Source organism: Dysidea avara, chromosome 8, assembly GCF_963678975.1.
Source record: "Dysidea avara chromosome 8, odDysAvar1.4, whole genome shotgun sequence".
In the NCBI taxonomy this organism is placed as follows: domain Eukaryota; kingdom Metazoa; phylum Porifera; class Demospongiae; order Dictyoceratida; family Dysideidae; genus Dysidea; species Dysidea avara.
In genome coordinates this window covers 6,991,309-7,009,103 of record NC_089279.1, presented here as the reverse complement: position 1 = coordinate 7,009,103, position 17,795 = coordinate 6,991,309, and the positions used below count along the sequence as shown (strand labels likewise).

At 35.7% G+C, this 17,795-nt stretch overlaps 1 protein-coding gene across 1 annotated transcript; it reads left to right on the top strand.

The window, feature by feature from the left end:
• The first annotated feature begins 1,008 nt into the window (after window positions 1-1,008).
• LOC136263862 (uncharacterized) lies at window positions 1,009-9,463 on the top strand. Its single transcript, XM_066058486.1, has 7 exons — window positions 1,009-1,105; window positions 2,868-3,017; window positions 3,863-3,997; window positions 5,777-5,929; window positions 6,627-6,752; window positions 8,481-9,014; window positions 9,067-9,463. The coding sequence occupies exons 1-7, from the start codon at window positions 1,027-1,029 to the stop codon at window positions 9,276-9,278; spliced, it is 1,389 nt and encodes a 462-aa protein (XP_065914558.1). The 5' UTR covers window positions 1,009-1,026; the 3' UTR covers window positions 9,279-9,463.
• The last annotated feature ends 8,332 nt before the right edge of the window (window positions 9,464-17,795 follow it).

The following is a 17,795-nucleotide window of genomic DNA, read 5'->3' as shown; positions in this document are numbered from 1 at the left end:
CACAAGATCTATACCTTGTCATTTTACAATAGTCTACACACATGCAATTTATTTAATAACAGCTAGAGTCATACGTGATGACCTGTGATTGAGATGTAATAGACAGAAACATGCTATATAGTAGTTTAGCTAAATGAATTTCCTAGCTTGCTGACTGCACAATAAAAGTACTTATAATATGTGTGGATATACTACATGTGGATAACTGCTGAATGTAGCGAATGGTAGCACTACTTATACAAAAAGTAGAAACTCAATATATAGCAATCAATCGTACATAATTATTAATTTTATAACTCAAGAGTCAATACATGGTCAGTGTCCTTTTCTTTTGTTATTGTGTAGGTGGAGATTTTACCTCTTAAGTGGTGAAACCACACATTACCTATAATATGTAGTCCACAGTCAGACCACTTCAGAGGTAAAAATATCATGTTTAAAAATTTAGTACTATTTATATAACTGTGGTGCTTGGCTGGGAGCTTAGGGTTGCAATGCATGTGTAGCACTGGGATTTGTTTCACTGTAACTAACAACAACAACTATTTGTTAGGCTTTCCCTAACAGATATGGTGAAACGACATATGCGTCCAGTGGATAACTGCTAAACTTATGGAAAAGACCTAGATCTTTCGTAAAAGGCTTTTGTGAATGTAGACACATGAGCAGAGGTTTGCATTTATAGACACTAGCTTTAGAACATTGAACTTTTTATGACAGATGCATGCTCTAAATTATATACAGTGCTTGTATCACTAACTGTAATGTGTGATGAACTGTAAAGGTTGAAAATCATTCTATAAATGCATGATTTATACATTGGTCTGTTTACAGTAGCAAATGGTAAGCCAGACACCTTCAGGTACATTGTAGCCATTTGTAATACAATTATTGTTTCCCAATTAGTATACATGGCTCTTGAGACCATTTGTATTGCTTGCTGCTGCATTGGGCTTTCAGCTTGTGTGGTTATATAAACAGTGGTCACTTTGCTAGTTGTACACAGCAGTGAACATTGTCTAGTGAATGATGAAGATGATGATATTTGTATATGCTATCCTTGGACTGGTGATTGGTCCGGTATTGATTCAAGCCTGTTCTAATGGTGAGTTTACATTTCATGTGTTTTATCCCAGATTAAGGAAAGGAGATGATTACAGTGGCTGTCTCTTTTTTTTGCAGCATGGATCCCCTTCAACATTCGTACAGTTTGAAATGGCATCTAGATACAACTAAATTAAGACATCTACCTACCTATATACCTACCCAGCATATTTTTTTAATATAAGCATCAAAGCCATTCTATCTCCACTGCATTGAAAGGACACTATTGTGAATCAGTGATTAACTCATGATCACTCTTATGTAGCTATGTATGCCACAGTAGTTTAATTGTTTCTTATGGTAGGTTGTGAGTTAGGAAAGCAACTGCTTGCAATATGTGTGCATACATTCTTGAAATGTATACCTGGATTAAATACATCAAAACTAGAATCCCATCAGTGTGTATGTTTTGATCATTTTATTGGTTCACAATAGCTATCCATTGGTTTGCTTCACAGAGCACTTTGCAGTTACTTGGAAGTATGTGTGGCAAAAATGATTGAACACTGCTATCTTCATGTGTACAGGGCCACCCATCCTCTAAGCCATGTAGCTATGTATGGATTGTTGAGTATTATAAAGCATGACAAGGCAGCATAGTGTTGAAGTTAGTCCAAGACATGCTCTAATGGGTAGGGTTTAGTTAAAAACTGCTAAACATTAAAATTTCCAACCATTTGTGGCTACAAATAGCTGTAAATCCTTGTGGCATAGTAAATAGCAATTGCAGCTCACATGCCACCCATGTGATTATATAGAAATCTCAGTCTAATAGGATACCCAGTCTTACTCATAGAGGTTTCATTAAACCTAACAATAGCACCTGCATTGTGGCTTAAACAATCCTAGGGCTAGTAACATAAATATTCCTCCAGTAATAAAATATTTCCTTTAAAATCTATGACATTGGTTATGCATTGTATTGCTATGTAATTACTATATTAAAAATTATTAATTTAAAAATGAAGTAGGGATTAAAGTGATAATAGCAGTGAAACAAGAGATGAATGATGGTATTAGTTAAGAGGTGCAGTCTCAGTGCTCGATTATTAATAAACAACCAAGATTGTGTTAATAGATGTGGTATCGAACCTATCATGAAATTACAGGTATCTACCAAGTGTAAGCACTTAAATAAGTTTGTAGTGTCTAAATATCCTGTTCAAGGAAAGTGTTGATAGCATTTCAATGTGGTTTCATGCATAAAGAATGATGCCGAAGACCAGCCTGATTGAAGATAAAAGGAAAGACAAAGCACAGAGGGTACATACTCGTCGGAATCCAAAAAGGCACATCTCACTGGTGAGTTTGTTATTATGATGCAAAATGGTGGCTGTGTGCTAATTTGATTGACCTCCAGCCTTGCAACTGTGGTCAGGCAAGCAGATGAAAATTTAAGTTTTGGGGATTGTTTAAATTGTATATCCAGCTGCCTGTAAGTGTTTTCTTGTTTTAAGGCTGTTTTTGATGTTAGATGGACTAGTATTATTACATTAAGGTGATTTTGTCATGTAAGATGTTTCTAGGATGATTGTTAAAAGTGGCATTTAAGGCAGCACATGTCATTTTTGGGAGGATCTCTACTTAAACAGTACTACCATACTGTTCGATGAACTTCAGTTCTATGCTTTGAAGTGATGGGTTCTACTCTTCCAAGTGTGTCAGTTGAAAAGCTGTATAATATAGGTGTCATTAATATTTGAATAGCCATGCATGCATATGATAATTATATATATATATATATATTTTTTTTTTCACTGTAGCAACTGTCACTCCACAATGTCACATTACATCAGATTGTACTGATCCTGTGCCTGCAAACATTGCTCCTTGTGGAGATTGTTGTAGTACCACAGGACGCAATTCTTTCCGAAAAAATTCACTGGGTTACTGTGTTCCATGTGTATCAAAAGGTAACACTATACTTGTATAGATACTAGTGTGTAGTGTGTGTGTGTGTGTGTGTGTGCTTGTACGTGTGTGTGTGCATGTGTGTGTGAGGCAGCATAGCCAAGTGGCTAGAGCATCAGCCTCGTAATTGAAAGGTTCCAGGTTTGATGCCCAGTCATGCCAATTTGGTGTTGTTGTTGTTTCCTTGAGCAAGAAATTTACTCACATTGCTCCAGTCTACCCAGCTGTATATTGAGGACCTGCATGGTGTCATCTGGGGAAGCAGCCCACCCAGCTGTAACATCAATGGGTTCCTGGTGTTTAGTGGGGAAGCAAATGCCCAACTATCCTTGTCTTGCTTAGCGGTGTTGGGGCCGTTGTGGAACTTTGGGTTCCACGACCTCTCTCTATGAGACCTCCTGTGTACATGTAGTGTAGTGTGTGTGTGTGTGTGTGTGTGTGTGTGTGTGTGTGTGTGTGTGTGTGTGTGTGTGTGTGTTTAGGGTATGTAGATTTGTGTAATGTGTGTGTGCATGCCCAACATATCTGAACTGTAGCTGCAAATACAATCCTAACTTTGCAAGTCTTGTTTTGGTATAGATCTCATAGACTCTGTTAGGTAGAAATGCACAAAAAGAATATATGTAGCTTCCGCTGCAATTGAAAAAGAAAAGCTTTATATTATAAAATAAGCTTAAGTGGTCGTATAGCTATATAATGCAACAACAACTAATCCTCATCTGGATAAGAGGCATAACAATGCAAAAATGACACTGATGCACATTATTATCATGATGTTACAGTATATGGTGAAATGTACAGTGTGATTAAAAGTTGCTGCTGTAAACCATGTGCTTTCTAATGCTAGGTTGCCATATAGATAGCTTGGGTGAAAAGTGCAGTGGAACACCAGAATTACCTGGCATTGACTCATTGGCAGAATGTTGTGGTATTGGTGGAACCTCATTCTTAGGAGACGATGGCATTTGTGTGTTTTGCAGTAGTAAGTGTCAATACTATTGGCTGTATATATACTCACTATGATTTTAACTACTACCAATAGATGAAGTTATATTATGTTGCTGTATATAGATACAGTGCACGTCAAAAAAATTTTCACTTACAGAGTACAGAGTATCTACTTTAAAAGTGTTTTTCATATGCATGGATTTACCACCTTTGAATTTACCACCTTTGGAATATACATTATATTTCAAAGAGTAAAATGTGGAATTTAAGCCAACCAGCAACAAATATTATTTTATCAGTAATAGAATGGCAGTTAAATTGAATCCATGCCTTAACAGTGAGTTATTGCAGCTATCGGCAGAGCAAAATTTCAATATTGATTGTTACATACAAGCTAAATGATTGTTCCATTATAGTAATATGTTTTAAGTTTCTAAAAACTGGTCAAGCCATGGGGTCTAAGAAAGAGCTGCTGAAGAGCTTGATGCTTGTAACTTCATGTCTATAATACTGTAATAGAGTAGTCAAAACTCTAATAGATCATTCATCTTATCAGCTTGCTCTATGTTCAAGGCTGTGTAATAATAAAGATACAAGATAAGTATATCAAAGCAATTATAGTTATCGTGGTAGTTTTCAATATCATGGCAAACTGATAGTAGTAAACTTCTGCATACTACAGGAAACCAATCTACAATCTTGTATAACAATTTCCATTTATTTTTGATGCATGCAAGTTTTCCATTGTAATTAGTCCTGGCTTAGAGTAAATTTTTATACAAAGAGTAAATCGTTTGTAATGGTATTTGTAACTATCATGATAAAGAGTTGCAGTATCAAGATATACTGTACCAAAAATTTTATAATTGCACAGCCCTACCTTCCTCCAAAGCTACTGTGCTACTTAAAATAAATTTATTAATTTATAGTACCCCTGGCTACTGCTTTTTGCAATTTCAGAATAAGGACTTTTAAATGTCTTATATTTAGCATCTTTAACAAGAAGGGAACCCTTCAAAGTATCTAAGGCCTCCTGTAAAAAGAAATATTCAGATAACCATCTCCAGAAATTGTTGCAGTGGTTTCCAGTTTCCAGACACTTTGAAATATGCCTGCCTTGTAAAACATACTGAATATATATTTTCTGAACAATTAGTAAATGCCCTTGAATATGCACCCATTTGTGAAGACCTATATAAATAGCTATATATATATACCGCTTCTTACCTGAAGCATTTAAATTTGGTAGCTAATCAGTTTATCATTACTAAAAGTATATCCTTTCAGTGTTTTCCTTTATACTTCTCAGCACTTTTATACATAATATAATTGCCTCTAAAATATATATTATGTGTGCTGCTTTCTTTTGGTTTAACCATCATAGCTTTCGTAGCTGCTTTGTTAGGCTCTAAGTCTTTCTGCAGAGCTGGTAAGATCTAGCAGTAAAGGTACGATTCTTCACTATTTCATACTGCAGTCAACTAAACTACCATGCTTCATTGTGGAAGCTTTCTTTGTAAATGTCTGGATTGACCTCTGTGACCAGTTGTATAGTCTACCAAATAATTACCTTCAAACACATTGTCAAAAGATCTAAAAAAGATTAGCTCTGAAGAAAGTCACCTGAAAAATCATTATTATGCACATTTTTGGATAGTTTTAGTTTTGAAAAATTCTGAAATTTCTTTGGAGGTAAATGCAACTAAAACTATACTAACCTATGGGAGAACTCAATTACTTCCATGCATTGGATGCAGCTTCTCTTGTCTTCCTACAGTACACTATGTATGTATACACATTTTTGTTTATACAGGTGTATGCTATCTTGATACTGGCACGGGCAGTGGCTGTAATTCATCTCAGACAGCACCGAGTATCAGTTTTAATGAATGTTGCCTTAATTCGACAAATAATTATTACTCATTTAATGGAACAGATGACACCTGCACACCCTGCAATTCTATTGGTTAGTTTGTTATCTGTGCATGCATTGTACATATATGCACAGTATAGCAAGTAAGCAAGCACATGGATATGTTTTCTACCAACCTTAACATCAAATTAATGCAATAGTATGGACTTCCATCTACAGATAGTACATTGGGGTGTATGTAACAGTTTGGGAATGGACACAATGCTTAAATTTTCTACACTTGTGTGAAGTGTATAAGTTAATGTGATAATTAGATAGAACTACACAAAGTATTAGTTAAGGATTACAAAATGAAAATCACATTAAGCAAGTATTTTGTGTATATAAATATATAACCTTTGCATTTGCAAAAGCCTCATGACTGCAGTATAATAAATACCCAGAAACTGTTTTTGGACTTTATAACTTATATGCGAGCTACTACCTGAAACATTGAGAATTTGATACCTCAGGTTTCCATTCAGGTTCCATGACCATCCTATTATCTCAGGTTAATATTTTGTGCAATGCAAATTATGATCTTAACTGGTATTGTTAAATATATCTAATAAAGTAGTCAGACAGTATTGTCTACTGTCACAATTCCTCTGCATTTTTTAGAGCAAACGCTTTTTCCAGTGTCCATTTGGTTAGCTGATTTAAAATACTGTACAAGCAAGATTTGAAATTAATATCTTACCACATTATTTCTTCACCAGAAAACATTTAGCAGTGTGATGTTCTTATACAGGCTGTCATAGTGGTAAAGATTGTGATGGTGATCCAGAATTTAACACTACTCAGATACTTACCTGTTGTGATCAAACCCTAATGACAGGGTCCTTTAGAAATGAATATGGTGAATGTTTTTGCCTAAGTACGTTCATATTCATTCATATGGTCTGTATTATACATGTGTATTGCTGTATGCATAATATACCCTTAATGCAATTTGCTGGCTGTAAATCTGTTTACTAGTGTAAAAATAATTTTAAAACAAATTGATGTTATGCGCATACTTCTAAAAACCAGGTGCCCATGTAGTTAATATACTATTCCATTCTGACTAAGTAAGTAATTAATCAACTATGTATATATTTGAAGGGGTCAGTGGAAAAGGGGACATGTGCCATTTTAGATTTTCCACTTTCTAAAAATTAGAATGATTTGGTTTGTTGTCACTAAGCAAACAACAGAATTAAAAGTTTATGGCAGTCTCAAATCAATTTTTAGCAATATTGCAATAATTCAATTATATCCCAAATTTTCAATTAGCACCTGTTCCCTTTTGCCACTGGCCCCTTCAATTTAGCTTATATTCATGCTATTAATTCAGCTAGATAATTAGATTTGTAAATATTGTATTGTAGCATATTTCGTAATTCGTGAATTTTGTAATTCAGTAATTACATTGCTATGCACTGTTAAGGAAGTGTATTAAACCACCTTAAACTGCAAATTATGCATAGAAATACTTTCTCAACTGTTTTATAGTGTATTTATCGTGTTTCTCATGCAAATTGTTTTGAGAAATCCTTGAGGCAGCTCTTCATTCTGTTCATGTAAGTATATGGGCCACACCCCTTTATCTCTTCAGAGAGATTTTTGGTAGCCTGAAAGCCATATAGCCCATTGTGAAAGGCATTTAAAGTACTTTGTGTGGGTGAGATCAAAGCAAAAAGAGTGCTTTATTTTCCATAACGCATTTAAACATGCTATATTTTCCACTTGTGTCACAAAAAAAGTAGCTACAGTAAAAACCTTACTGATTGTCTGATGGCTGAAAACTGAGTTCATGAAAGACGACAAGACAGCACTTTAAACCAGTTAAAGTTGTACAATATGAAAATAAAAACACTCGGGCATGCTAACATAGCACTCGTACTATCTGCTGCGGGGCATATGCCTGGTTAATAAGCAACACTTGAAGAGTCAAACAGGTCAGCATGTTGCACAGAGATCTCTATTCGGACTCAATGGATATGGTATAGAACATGGTTGAAAACTATGTGAAATGGTAGGAGCATGTTCTGTCCTATCATCTGACTGGCATCATTCTTTCCTTTGATGCAATGTTATAGACCTTTTGCAGGTGAGCTGCTGCCATAGCAATTTTTTGCCATCTTTGAGTAGAACCCATTTTTGTAACCCTGATGGCGTTGCTTTCTATAAGAGTAAAACAATACCCAGGAAGTTCTTCAGCAAAGGTTGACCAGGTTAACCCTGCGCTCTCTCCTACACTATCAGGGTTGCACAATGGGTTGTACTCCAAGATGGCGGATGTTGCTATGGCAGCAGTTCACCTGCAATGCATATGGGTCTATAGAGTTCACTAATGATGTTACAAAAATGTTAGCTTAATAACAAGTGTAAGTAAAAAAATTAGGAATTTTACAAGGTAGCTATATTATGTAGTGAGGCGTTCATTACAAAAAAAGTGCTAGAAGATCACCGCCTGAAGTGCTACCAAATTTAGCCATGTTGGTTTGTTGCTCATTATGACCTAAACAAGGAAACATCAGGTAATGATCCCCTTGCTTAAGTACTTTTATTGTAATGACTCCTACTAGATTGTAATAATTATTAAGTACTACTTTATTTACAGACAGGAGTACAGATGGTCCAAATGGTTGCAATGATCCTCACTTCTTTATACCACTAACTAATGGAGATAACTTGTGTTTCAGCATACAAGGACAACCAGATTTTATGTTTAGTCTAATCAAAGATGAATTTGTTCAGCTAAATGCTCTATTTGTCCTACCTGCCAAAGATGATGAGAGTGAGACCATAGCTAACGTGTCCACATTCATGGGTAAACTTGGCTTGTCATTACAATGTCCTCTAACTGGCCAGAGTACCAATATTCAAGTGTCAGCTCAAGACCATAGTGTGTCTGTTGCTGACGCTGTTGCTGTAGTAAAAAATCGAGTAGTTACTGTCAAAGTCTCCAAGCATTTTGATGTTTCCATTGTTGTTGATGGTAACGTGCAGTCAGATTTAAAGAGGGATGAATCTGCCTTGCTGAATATCATCTCAGATTTTGGATTTGAATTACAAGTTAGATTTTACAAGAAACATCTAAATTTCTTTGTCAAAAATACTGATATACTGACAAAGAAAGCTCATGGATTACTTGGTATGTGAGTGATAATGATATACTAACTTGAGTTCTTTTATTTGCCTGTTAGGCCAGTTCCTTGCAAGCAGTGTAGAAATTGATCCTGAGAATAATTTGATGAAATTAAATGGTCGACGACCAATACCAGTGAGATATGCTCAAGCCTGGCCATTTCTCAACAACCCAGATAACTGCTGGTATGGAGCTAACACTGATAACCAAGCCACAGGAATGATTGATGGGGTGTACACTGACTACATTGTGGAGACCCTTCTTCCATAGTAGTGAAATGACTACAGTGACAATGGTGTATCTAGTATCCTACTGACTTTAATATCATACAAATGTTGTAGAAATATATTGCATTGACATTCATACAATACACCATGTAACCACAAATTTATGCACACTAATAGGCTTTTTGGATATGCATATCATGTATATAAATGACATGAAGTCTTCATGGGCATCTAATTTTAAAGATATAATTGCGAGAGATAATAGTTTACACTTTTAATGCATTACAGTTGATCAAGCTCTTCTTAATCATTTTTGTTCTGGTTGTGCTAATTAAAGCACACTGATGAAGTTGAATACAGTGCATATCAGACATATCATAGATCAACATTACCATACAGAGATTTTGTTAACCATACTAAACGTTAGTCTGTAAAACAGCACAACCGGAGTGTAAAGATACAACAATCATCATAATAAGTGCTGTGCTAGTAAAACTTGTGACAACAGGATGGAAATTGTATTCTAGCATAAAAAGTGCAGGATTGTTAAAATTGAGCAACTGCAGCTTATGTTTTGCATGGAAAAATCAAGGAACTCTAATAGAACAGTCACCGCAAAATCTTAAGACAAATAGTAAAATCATATATACCAAACTTGAATTACTTTGTTGTAAAACACTAGCACTAGTGCCTGTAGTGCCTGTATTGCAAATAAATACAGGCACTACATATATAATACAACTTTATATAACCATAAACATGCAAGCACAAAATTATACGTAGATCAACTATCTCCTTTGGCTTTGGTATCTGATCAATAGGTACTTTTCTGTATTGGTAGAGCACTATACTTTGTCTTATATCATCGTCATTGCATCCATTGATAAGATTAATGATTTGTGTAAAAACAAACCTCAAAACCAGTTTATGGTTGGCTTTGGGGTATATATTTAAATTACAGAAAGATGCGAAATCTTTGCCAATGCAGCTATTTCATGGACGCCACCTTGATTTCACAACTTTTTTCACCTATAGCAGGTTTTTTGAAGGCCACACCCTTTTTATACAGCTTGGCTGCTTTTGTGTATAACAAAAAAACTAAATAAGCTAAATTTAAAAATCAAAGTAGGACCTAAGTGACAAAAATTACAGTGAAACAAGAGATGACATTATAGCATGGCCCAGTGGAAAAATATCTATATTGGCATGTCATATTAATTAGTTCGCTCAATGCCAAAGTAGGGATTTTACTTTCCCATGGAGCTATGTTGTAATATCATCTTCATATATTAGTTTTTATCACTTAGAAATTAGTTTAAATGCACATTTGTTTAGTTTTCTTTTGTTGTTGTTGTTGTATGGTAGTACTCATATAGTAGGGATCATGGAGGTTTGGGCTTCCTTGCACAACCCAAAACCAGCCTCACTTTTCCTTCATAACAGAATTAACCAAGCCCATAAATGTCTTCAGAGCTACCCCAAATCCTTCCAACAAGTTTCTATGATGTAAAAAGAAAATAAATTTCTACAGCTAACTGCCTGATACTTCCAGTCAAACATAAATTGGCAATTATGGATAAGGCTACAGGCTTTATTTCTTTACTGTTCAACAATGACACATGCATTTTTGCCAACCACAGTTAGAATCCATGCATCACAGATCTACTATATAGTTAGGTTGTATGTCAAAACTAAACATTCACTCAAAGTTTATGGCCATTATAGTAGCAAACCTTGAAAAGCTTAGAACATGAGGAATCTGAAAATCAATGTTATACATTTGCACAGATGTCTGTATGGTAGTCAATTTTCAGTTTGAAAATAGCAGCCCAGGATTCATCCATTATGGCTACATATGTAAATACATATATTTATAGTATAATAAGTCCACATGCACTGCTAAAGCCATTTCATTATTTCCCCAACACCATCAGTTCCAGTGAATGTATGGAACATAGGCAAAGCTTGTGCCTTTTCCTTGCCCAAAGCTCTCCATATTGGTTGAATATATACCATTCACCATTGAAATTGAAGATTTTTTACAGCTGATGTGAGGTGATTTACAGGCCTGTAACCAGGATTTGTCAAAGGGGGGTTCAACTTTGACATGGTAGACGTTTAAGGCAGCGGGGGTCTGGGGGCACAGCCCTCAGCCACTGACAACACTTTAATATTTGACTTCTCCTAACTGTCCTAAAATTGTTAATACACAATTAATAACTCCAAAGAACAGTTGTAAGTGTATAATTCTGAGTAATCCCTTGAAATCTGACATACTGTATGATTTGAAGTTAATCTCAACTTCACTATGTGCAGCAACTACACATGCTTGGGTTAATTTTAGTAGATACATTTCTTCTATACATTGAAATAATCAACACATGGAATTATCCATTATACTATCTATTTATCACTGTTTTGCTCAGTACTCCTCTACTCATTCAATAGCTATTATTCTTTTGTGCCACACTTAAGTGACATGAGCTATCTAGGTCACATGTGACTTCTTGGCTGTATACTGTTCAATGTTGCATGTGGTTTCTTAGGACAGAGACTAAGTAGGTTTACAGTGCACATGCAAGTACATAGTTAAATACACAAAGGATTTTCCAAGGTGGTTCACATATTATTTGGTGGTGATTCCCATATTTGGTGGTGATTTCCATATTTGGTGGTGATTTCCATATTTGGTGGTGATTTACAGAGTACATGCAACTACATAGTTAAATACACAAGGGATTTTTCCAAGGTGGTTCACATAATTTTGGTGGTGATTCATAAGTGCAAGGGTCTTTGGGCATAGCCCCCATCACTGACATATTTTAAACATTCAAGATTAAATTGATTCATGATTCCTTATTGTATGGTTAGTCCGTTATCAATATTATTGCAGCTATTTTAGCTTGAATTTTCAGAGGGGAGTTCCAGAACCCCATGCATACCTGCCTGCCCGCCCATATACACCCCTGCACATCAGTGAAAGAGCTATATAGGACCTCACAAATATACTCATTCAGATAGTTATTATTGCGAACTCCCTTGCTATATATATAGTTAGCTGGCCAGCACTATCCCAATAACTAAACATTTAACTGAACATCAAGAGCATTACATGTACACAAGCATTTCAGACCACCAGTACAATTCTTAAGGAGTCACAGATTAATAATTTGGGTTGTCTACACTTTACTAGTAATAATAGTAGCTAATCTGATGATTTTAGCCATGACGTGACTAATAGGTATAGCTAAGCATATGCAGTGTTCAGATAAGCACATTATTATTGATTATAGAAGAGGTTCAGTTAATTGTTTGAAAGCTTTAACCATGAATGATTAGAGTATTTGAGTAACTGTTGTATTAGAGTATTTTAATGACTGTTCTATTAGAGTATATCGATCTATTAGCGAATTTTCATCCCCACCCAGATCTTAGCTGTGTAGAGGTGGGGCTTAGCTCAGCGGCGGAGGAAGTAGTTGATATGAGGGGGGGCTGGGCTGACCCAGACTTATTTCTATAGTTTGGTAAGGTGAGACCAAAAAAAAAAAAAAAAGGTCGCAACCAACTGACAAGAGCTTTCCACCTCACCAGCTACCATTTCTAGCTGATAAACTACATAAAAATCCTTTCATAGCTCGCTACACACTGACTACTTTATTAGAGTGACTGCTCTATTAGAGTATCTCGATCTTTATCACGGTTTTCAGCCCCACTCCAAGAAAGATAATTTCGGTGTGATATTATTCTGAATTCTGAGGGGGGGCTAAGCCCCCTAGCCCCCCCCTTTCCGCCGCCTATGGCTTAGCTCCACTTTAGTTAACATCTCAGAGCAGCCTTCAGTGCCCTACATATAGCCCCTCTCTACCTTTCGGACGCCCATATCTTATACGTCAGCTTAAAACATTAAAAAAATATTGGTTAGTATCCTGGAGGGGGGTTCGTCCGAACCACTCCAACCCCCTCTGGTTACGGGCCTGATTTACAATTGAGTATTGCTTGTGCAAGGTATACCAACTTTTGTTTTTTCATGTGATAAAAACTGTCAGGGAAATATGTTTGATGCTTGTGTCATCTTCAATCTTGTACTGTACAGGAGTTTTTCCTTGTTGCTGTCCCATACAAGCTTTGTTATTTCCCCGTATCAACTGGTCTTTAATTGTGGGAGGCAAATAGTGCTGTGAACCTGCAGAGTTTACTAAAACTGGTTATTGGAAGGTGAGTAATTGGATATTGACCGGTTGTTGCCTGATTGTAAATTAGCAGACATAATGGTACTCAACATGCCTGTTGGAGCCTTAAGGTGGTACCAAAGTGACTATCATTACACATACTTTGAGGTTATGTTATGATGTTAACATTTGTCAGCCGGGGTAATTTATGGTTTACCAAGTGGGTGGGCAAAACTGGTTTAAAGGCTTCTTAGCCGTTAATTGGCTTGACCTAGGCTATACTGGTTAATAACTGGGTTTTCCATACCGGTTTGCAATGCTAGAGGCAAAGAGCCACCAGCTTTATAGCAACCTGAAGGCAGTGGTACACATTGAAGGTTAGTCAAGTGATCAACATTAGCAGCGTTGATTTTGTTGACAGCTTGATTATAACATAAAGTTGTACATTGTGATGCTCTTCTGGCTTGTTCAGTAGTCATTTGATAAAATGGGAGAAGTCAAAGAAACTAGAATGTACCTTTATCATTCTATTAAAGTGTTCATGGTCAGCACCAATAAGATAAATAATACTGTATCTCACTCTTTAGCTATATTTCCATCTTCAGGTTCTTTCCATGTAGCTGGATGTTTGTTCTTTAATTTATGTACGTATGTCAGCAATATTCTATGTCTTGGCTAGAGCTGTTTGTATTTTATTTGATTAAAACTAGCAAAGACAGCTAGATGGAGAGCAATATCAGCATTTCTGGATGATTCAACAAAAACAAGATGGTTTCAACCCGGTGGAGGTATTTCATCATTGACTTGATGTTTTTACTGTTGCATTATCTTTGTTTGAATAGGACATGAAGCAGACTGGTATCCTGACACACTGTGGTCCATCACTTGCACTATAGAGGCCATGTTGATACATGTGTCCTGTAATTCTTTTGATAGACTTTGGCAAACTTCCTTCGAGTGTGGCATCTCTGTGAAGAACTGTTCCAATACAAGTTCATACAAAACTCTGTGTATGTGTGCGTGTGTGCGTGTGTGCGTGTGTGTGTGTGTGTGTGTGTGTGTGTGTGTGTGTGTGTGTGTGTGTGTGTGTGTGTGTGTGTGTGTGTGTGTGTGTGCACCCCTGCATGCCTGTGTGCAAGTGCATTATAATGGCTACACTTGAAAATCTGCCTTGTTGTAGAAGCCGGACATCTGTTTCAATCCAAGCAACATCTATGCCTGAATTTTTAATCAAGGTTCCTTGAGCCCTCAGAGAGATAAACATGGCAACTAGCTATGATTGAGTTTAGGCCTATCAATGAAAGAAAAATTTCAGAATAGCCCTAGTTACAATATAGATTGGTATTGCTGATTGTAACATCTTTGCGTTTATTGAAGCTATTTTATTGCCAACATCTTACTGCATTCACATCATACTGCTACATTTATGTTGCATGTCATGCAGACTCATAATTGCCACTTCAAGACACTGTATGGTATTCAATAATAACTTTTTCTTGAAACATTGTATCACTTACAATGTTTCTTATTCAACAAATTTCAGCCAAACTTGTTACTAAAATTGAAATACAACCTCAGAAGGCTAAAGTGTTAAATTTTTTATGTGAAGCACAGTAGTTTGGCTTGCCCAGTGCATATTAGCTCATGGAATTGCCAATGCTCATATGCAATTCATACAGTGCTAATTCAATCAAAATTGCTAATTATTCAAAACTGGCTTTCCTTTTGGGGCATGCCCTCAGATCCCTCTAGTTAGAGCATATGGAACATATGAAGCATACTCAGTGTGCTTTGCACATTTGTTGTTGCTTATGCAGTTATGCTTACTAGAATTATACCTGCTGCGTAAACCTGAAACTATGCAGCTCGGAAAATTTCTAGATCTGCCACTGTCATACATGCTTGTACATAGCAATTTTATGTACAGTGTCTATAGCAGCCATGCATGTTGAGTTTGGCTGCAAGAATCAGTAGAAAAGTTGCACCAGCATTGTATACACAACTGACTGACATACATAAACTATAAACAGAACCCATACATGCATTTAGTACACAGAAGAGACTGGTACTATGTTAATGTGATACATGAATGAGCATAGATGAATAGCTGGGAATTTCTCCTGCATACACTTCAGTGCATATAACTAATTGTTTTAGCATGGAGCACGTGTAAACTCTTTACTGTCAGTAGTACATGGAAAGGATAAGTTTCAATATGAATGTCTACTTGCTAATTAATTTATTTCTTGGTTATATAATCCACATAACATGATGGCTACGGAATTTGACTGCTAAAAGTGTCATTTGTAGATTATTTAAGTCCAACTATGCTTATAGAGATATAAAATAGGTGCTATATAATATTATATGTGTGCATAAGAAGCTGACTTATCCATAATACTCTGTAGAGCAACTGTATGGCTTATTCTGTAAGGATCATGGATGCTGTCTTAGGAAACATGCTTGCAAGCATACTGCTACAACACCCTTATCAAAACTCTACTATAAATGAGACATGTGACCAGTAGATTATTGAAATTGTGTGCAGTGGAAACTGAATTGAAAGCTAGATAGGAATAGCCTAATCTTATATGCTACAATATAATTTCATCTGGTATAGCCACTTCTTTAAAATCTTGTCTTCTTATTATAGTAATAGTGGACACATGTTAAGCATATAGCTAAGTCCCAAATATGTACTTTATGGCTTTATTTATAAGACCACCTTATTATAGTGACCATGTCAAAGTTACAAGAAAACTATAGGTACTTGAGTTCATCTCCTTATTGAAACTGTACTGTACACTTTTGTCAATAGATTAGCTACTCAATTTAATGAAGTACATACTACACTACATGTGCATGTACAAAACTCTATATAACCATTACATTTTGCTTGGCACATTCTGTTACTAAGTTACCAACTGATGTATGGTTAGGTAGGTATACTCTCATGACTTAAGTGAAATGTAGACCAAAGATACCTTATACTATGATGTCATGAAGTATATTATAGATTCCTGGGACCTACATAGATTGTCATCATAATGTGAAGTGGTTTGCTAATGAGATCATGCATGGAGCATATCTTATGATTATGTATATGATACTTGGGACTTACGTATACATGTCATGGCTACTTATATAATGAGGTAACGATAATATCACACATGAAGTATTCTTTAACTCTATAATGTTTGAGATGTAGAAACTTGACAGTGTCACTGTTACAATAAGTTCTGTGTTAAGAGGTGGCCTTGTACAGAGGTGGTCTTTTAAGAGATGGCTAATAAGCAATCTAGAATGCATGCGTTTTGACCAATTTATTTGCAGGTCAATTTTAAAAATTTTAGTTTTCTATTTCTGGTTTCCAGAAACGTTAATCAGTTTACTATGTTCAGTACAATAACGTGACAGAGGTATATAATATGTGACATTACATCTGTCAGTGTCCAAAGTTTAATTGTTGTGAGTGTAACAAAGGAATCTACAAATACAGTTGGCTATGTAGCTACATCTATTGTAGTTGGTATTTGTCAATGCCCCCTATGATTGCTTTTCTAATGATTTAAAAGTAATATATAGCATAATTAAAGAATCTGGATTCATTCTGTATAATCCCCTAGACTAGAAACAGCCTTTTATGACTAATTGCATCAGAGAAAGTCTTATATTTGAACAGCTCTTTGGCTGATTCCCTGCAGTTACTTTATGAACTCATCACCATAGCAATGGCAGGTATTTTTTTGAGAATTACATTAACAGTGGGCTCTGTTGTGTTGTAGTTACATCAAGCAACTTGATGACAAATAATTATACTTGTGTGTAACACATTTTATTGCTTAATAAACACTTCTATAGTTCAATGGAATTGTTAGACTTTTGGAATTATCTCACTGTAGCTAAAACTCTGGCTATATATCTGTTCACTGATCATTCTCTGACAGAGCTTCACAATGCAAGCTTAGCTTTTTGAACCCTGACTCACCATTGCATTTGTCCTTGTTACCACTGTGCACAACAAACTCCACCAATATCATTCCAACCAATGAATTATCTGATGAATTTGACGATTCTCAAATAGGCTTTAGTACAGGTCTCTAGACATCAGTATTACTACATCATTTTGTTATTGACCTACCACGTGATATTGCACATGCTAAAGCTCTATAACTAAACAACTAAATAAGTAAATAAATAAATGGTGTCATCTAGTAGTCAGAACTACCAGTCATGTAATAATTGTACATGAAAACGCACTATAATATTAATTTAAGGTTATGCTGAAACAAACAAAAGATAATTGTGTTTTACAGTAAATTTAAACTCTACATGCATATTAAACATGCATATTAAACATGCATGGCTAGTTCTTTTTGGCATGCACACAG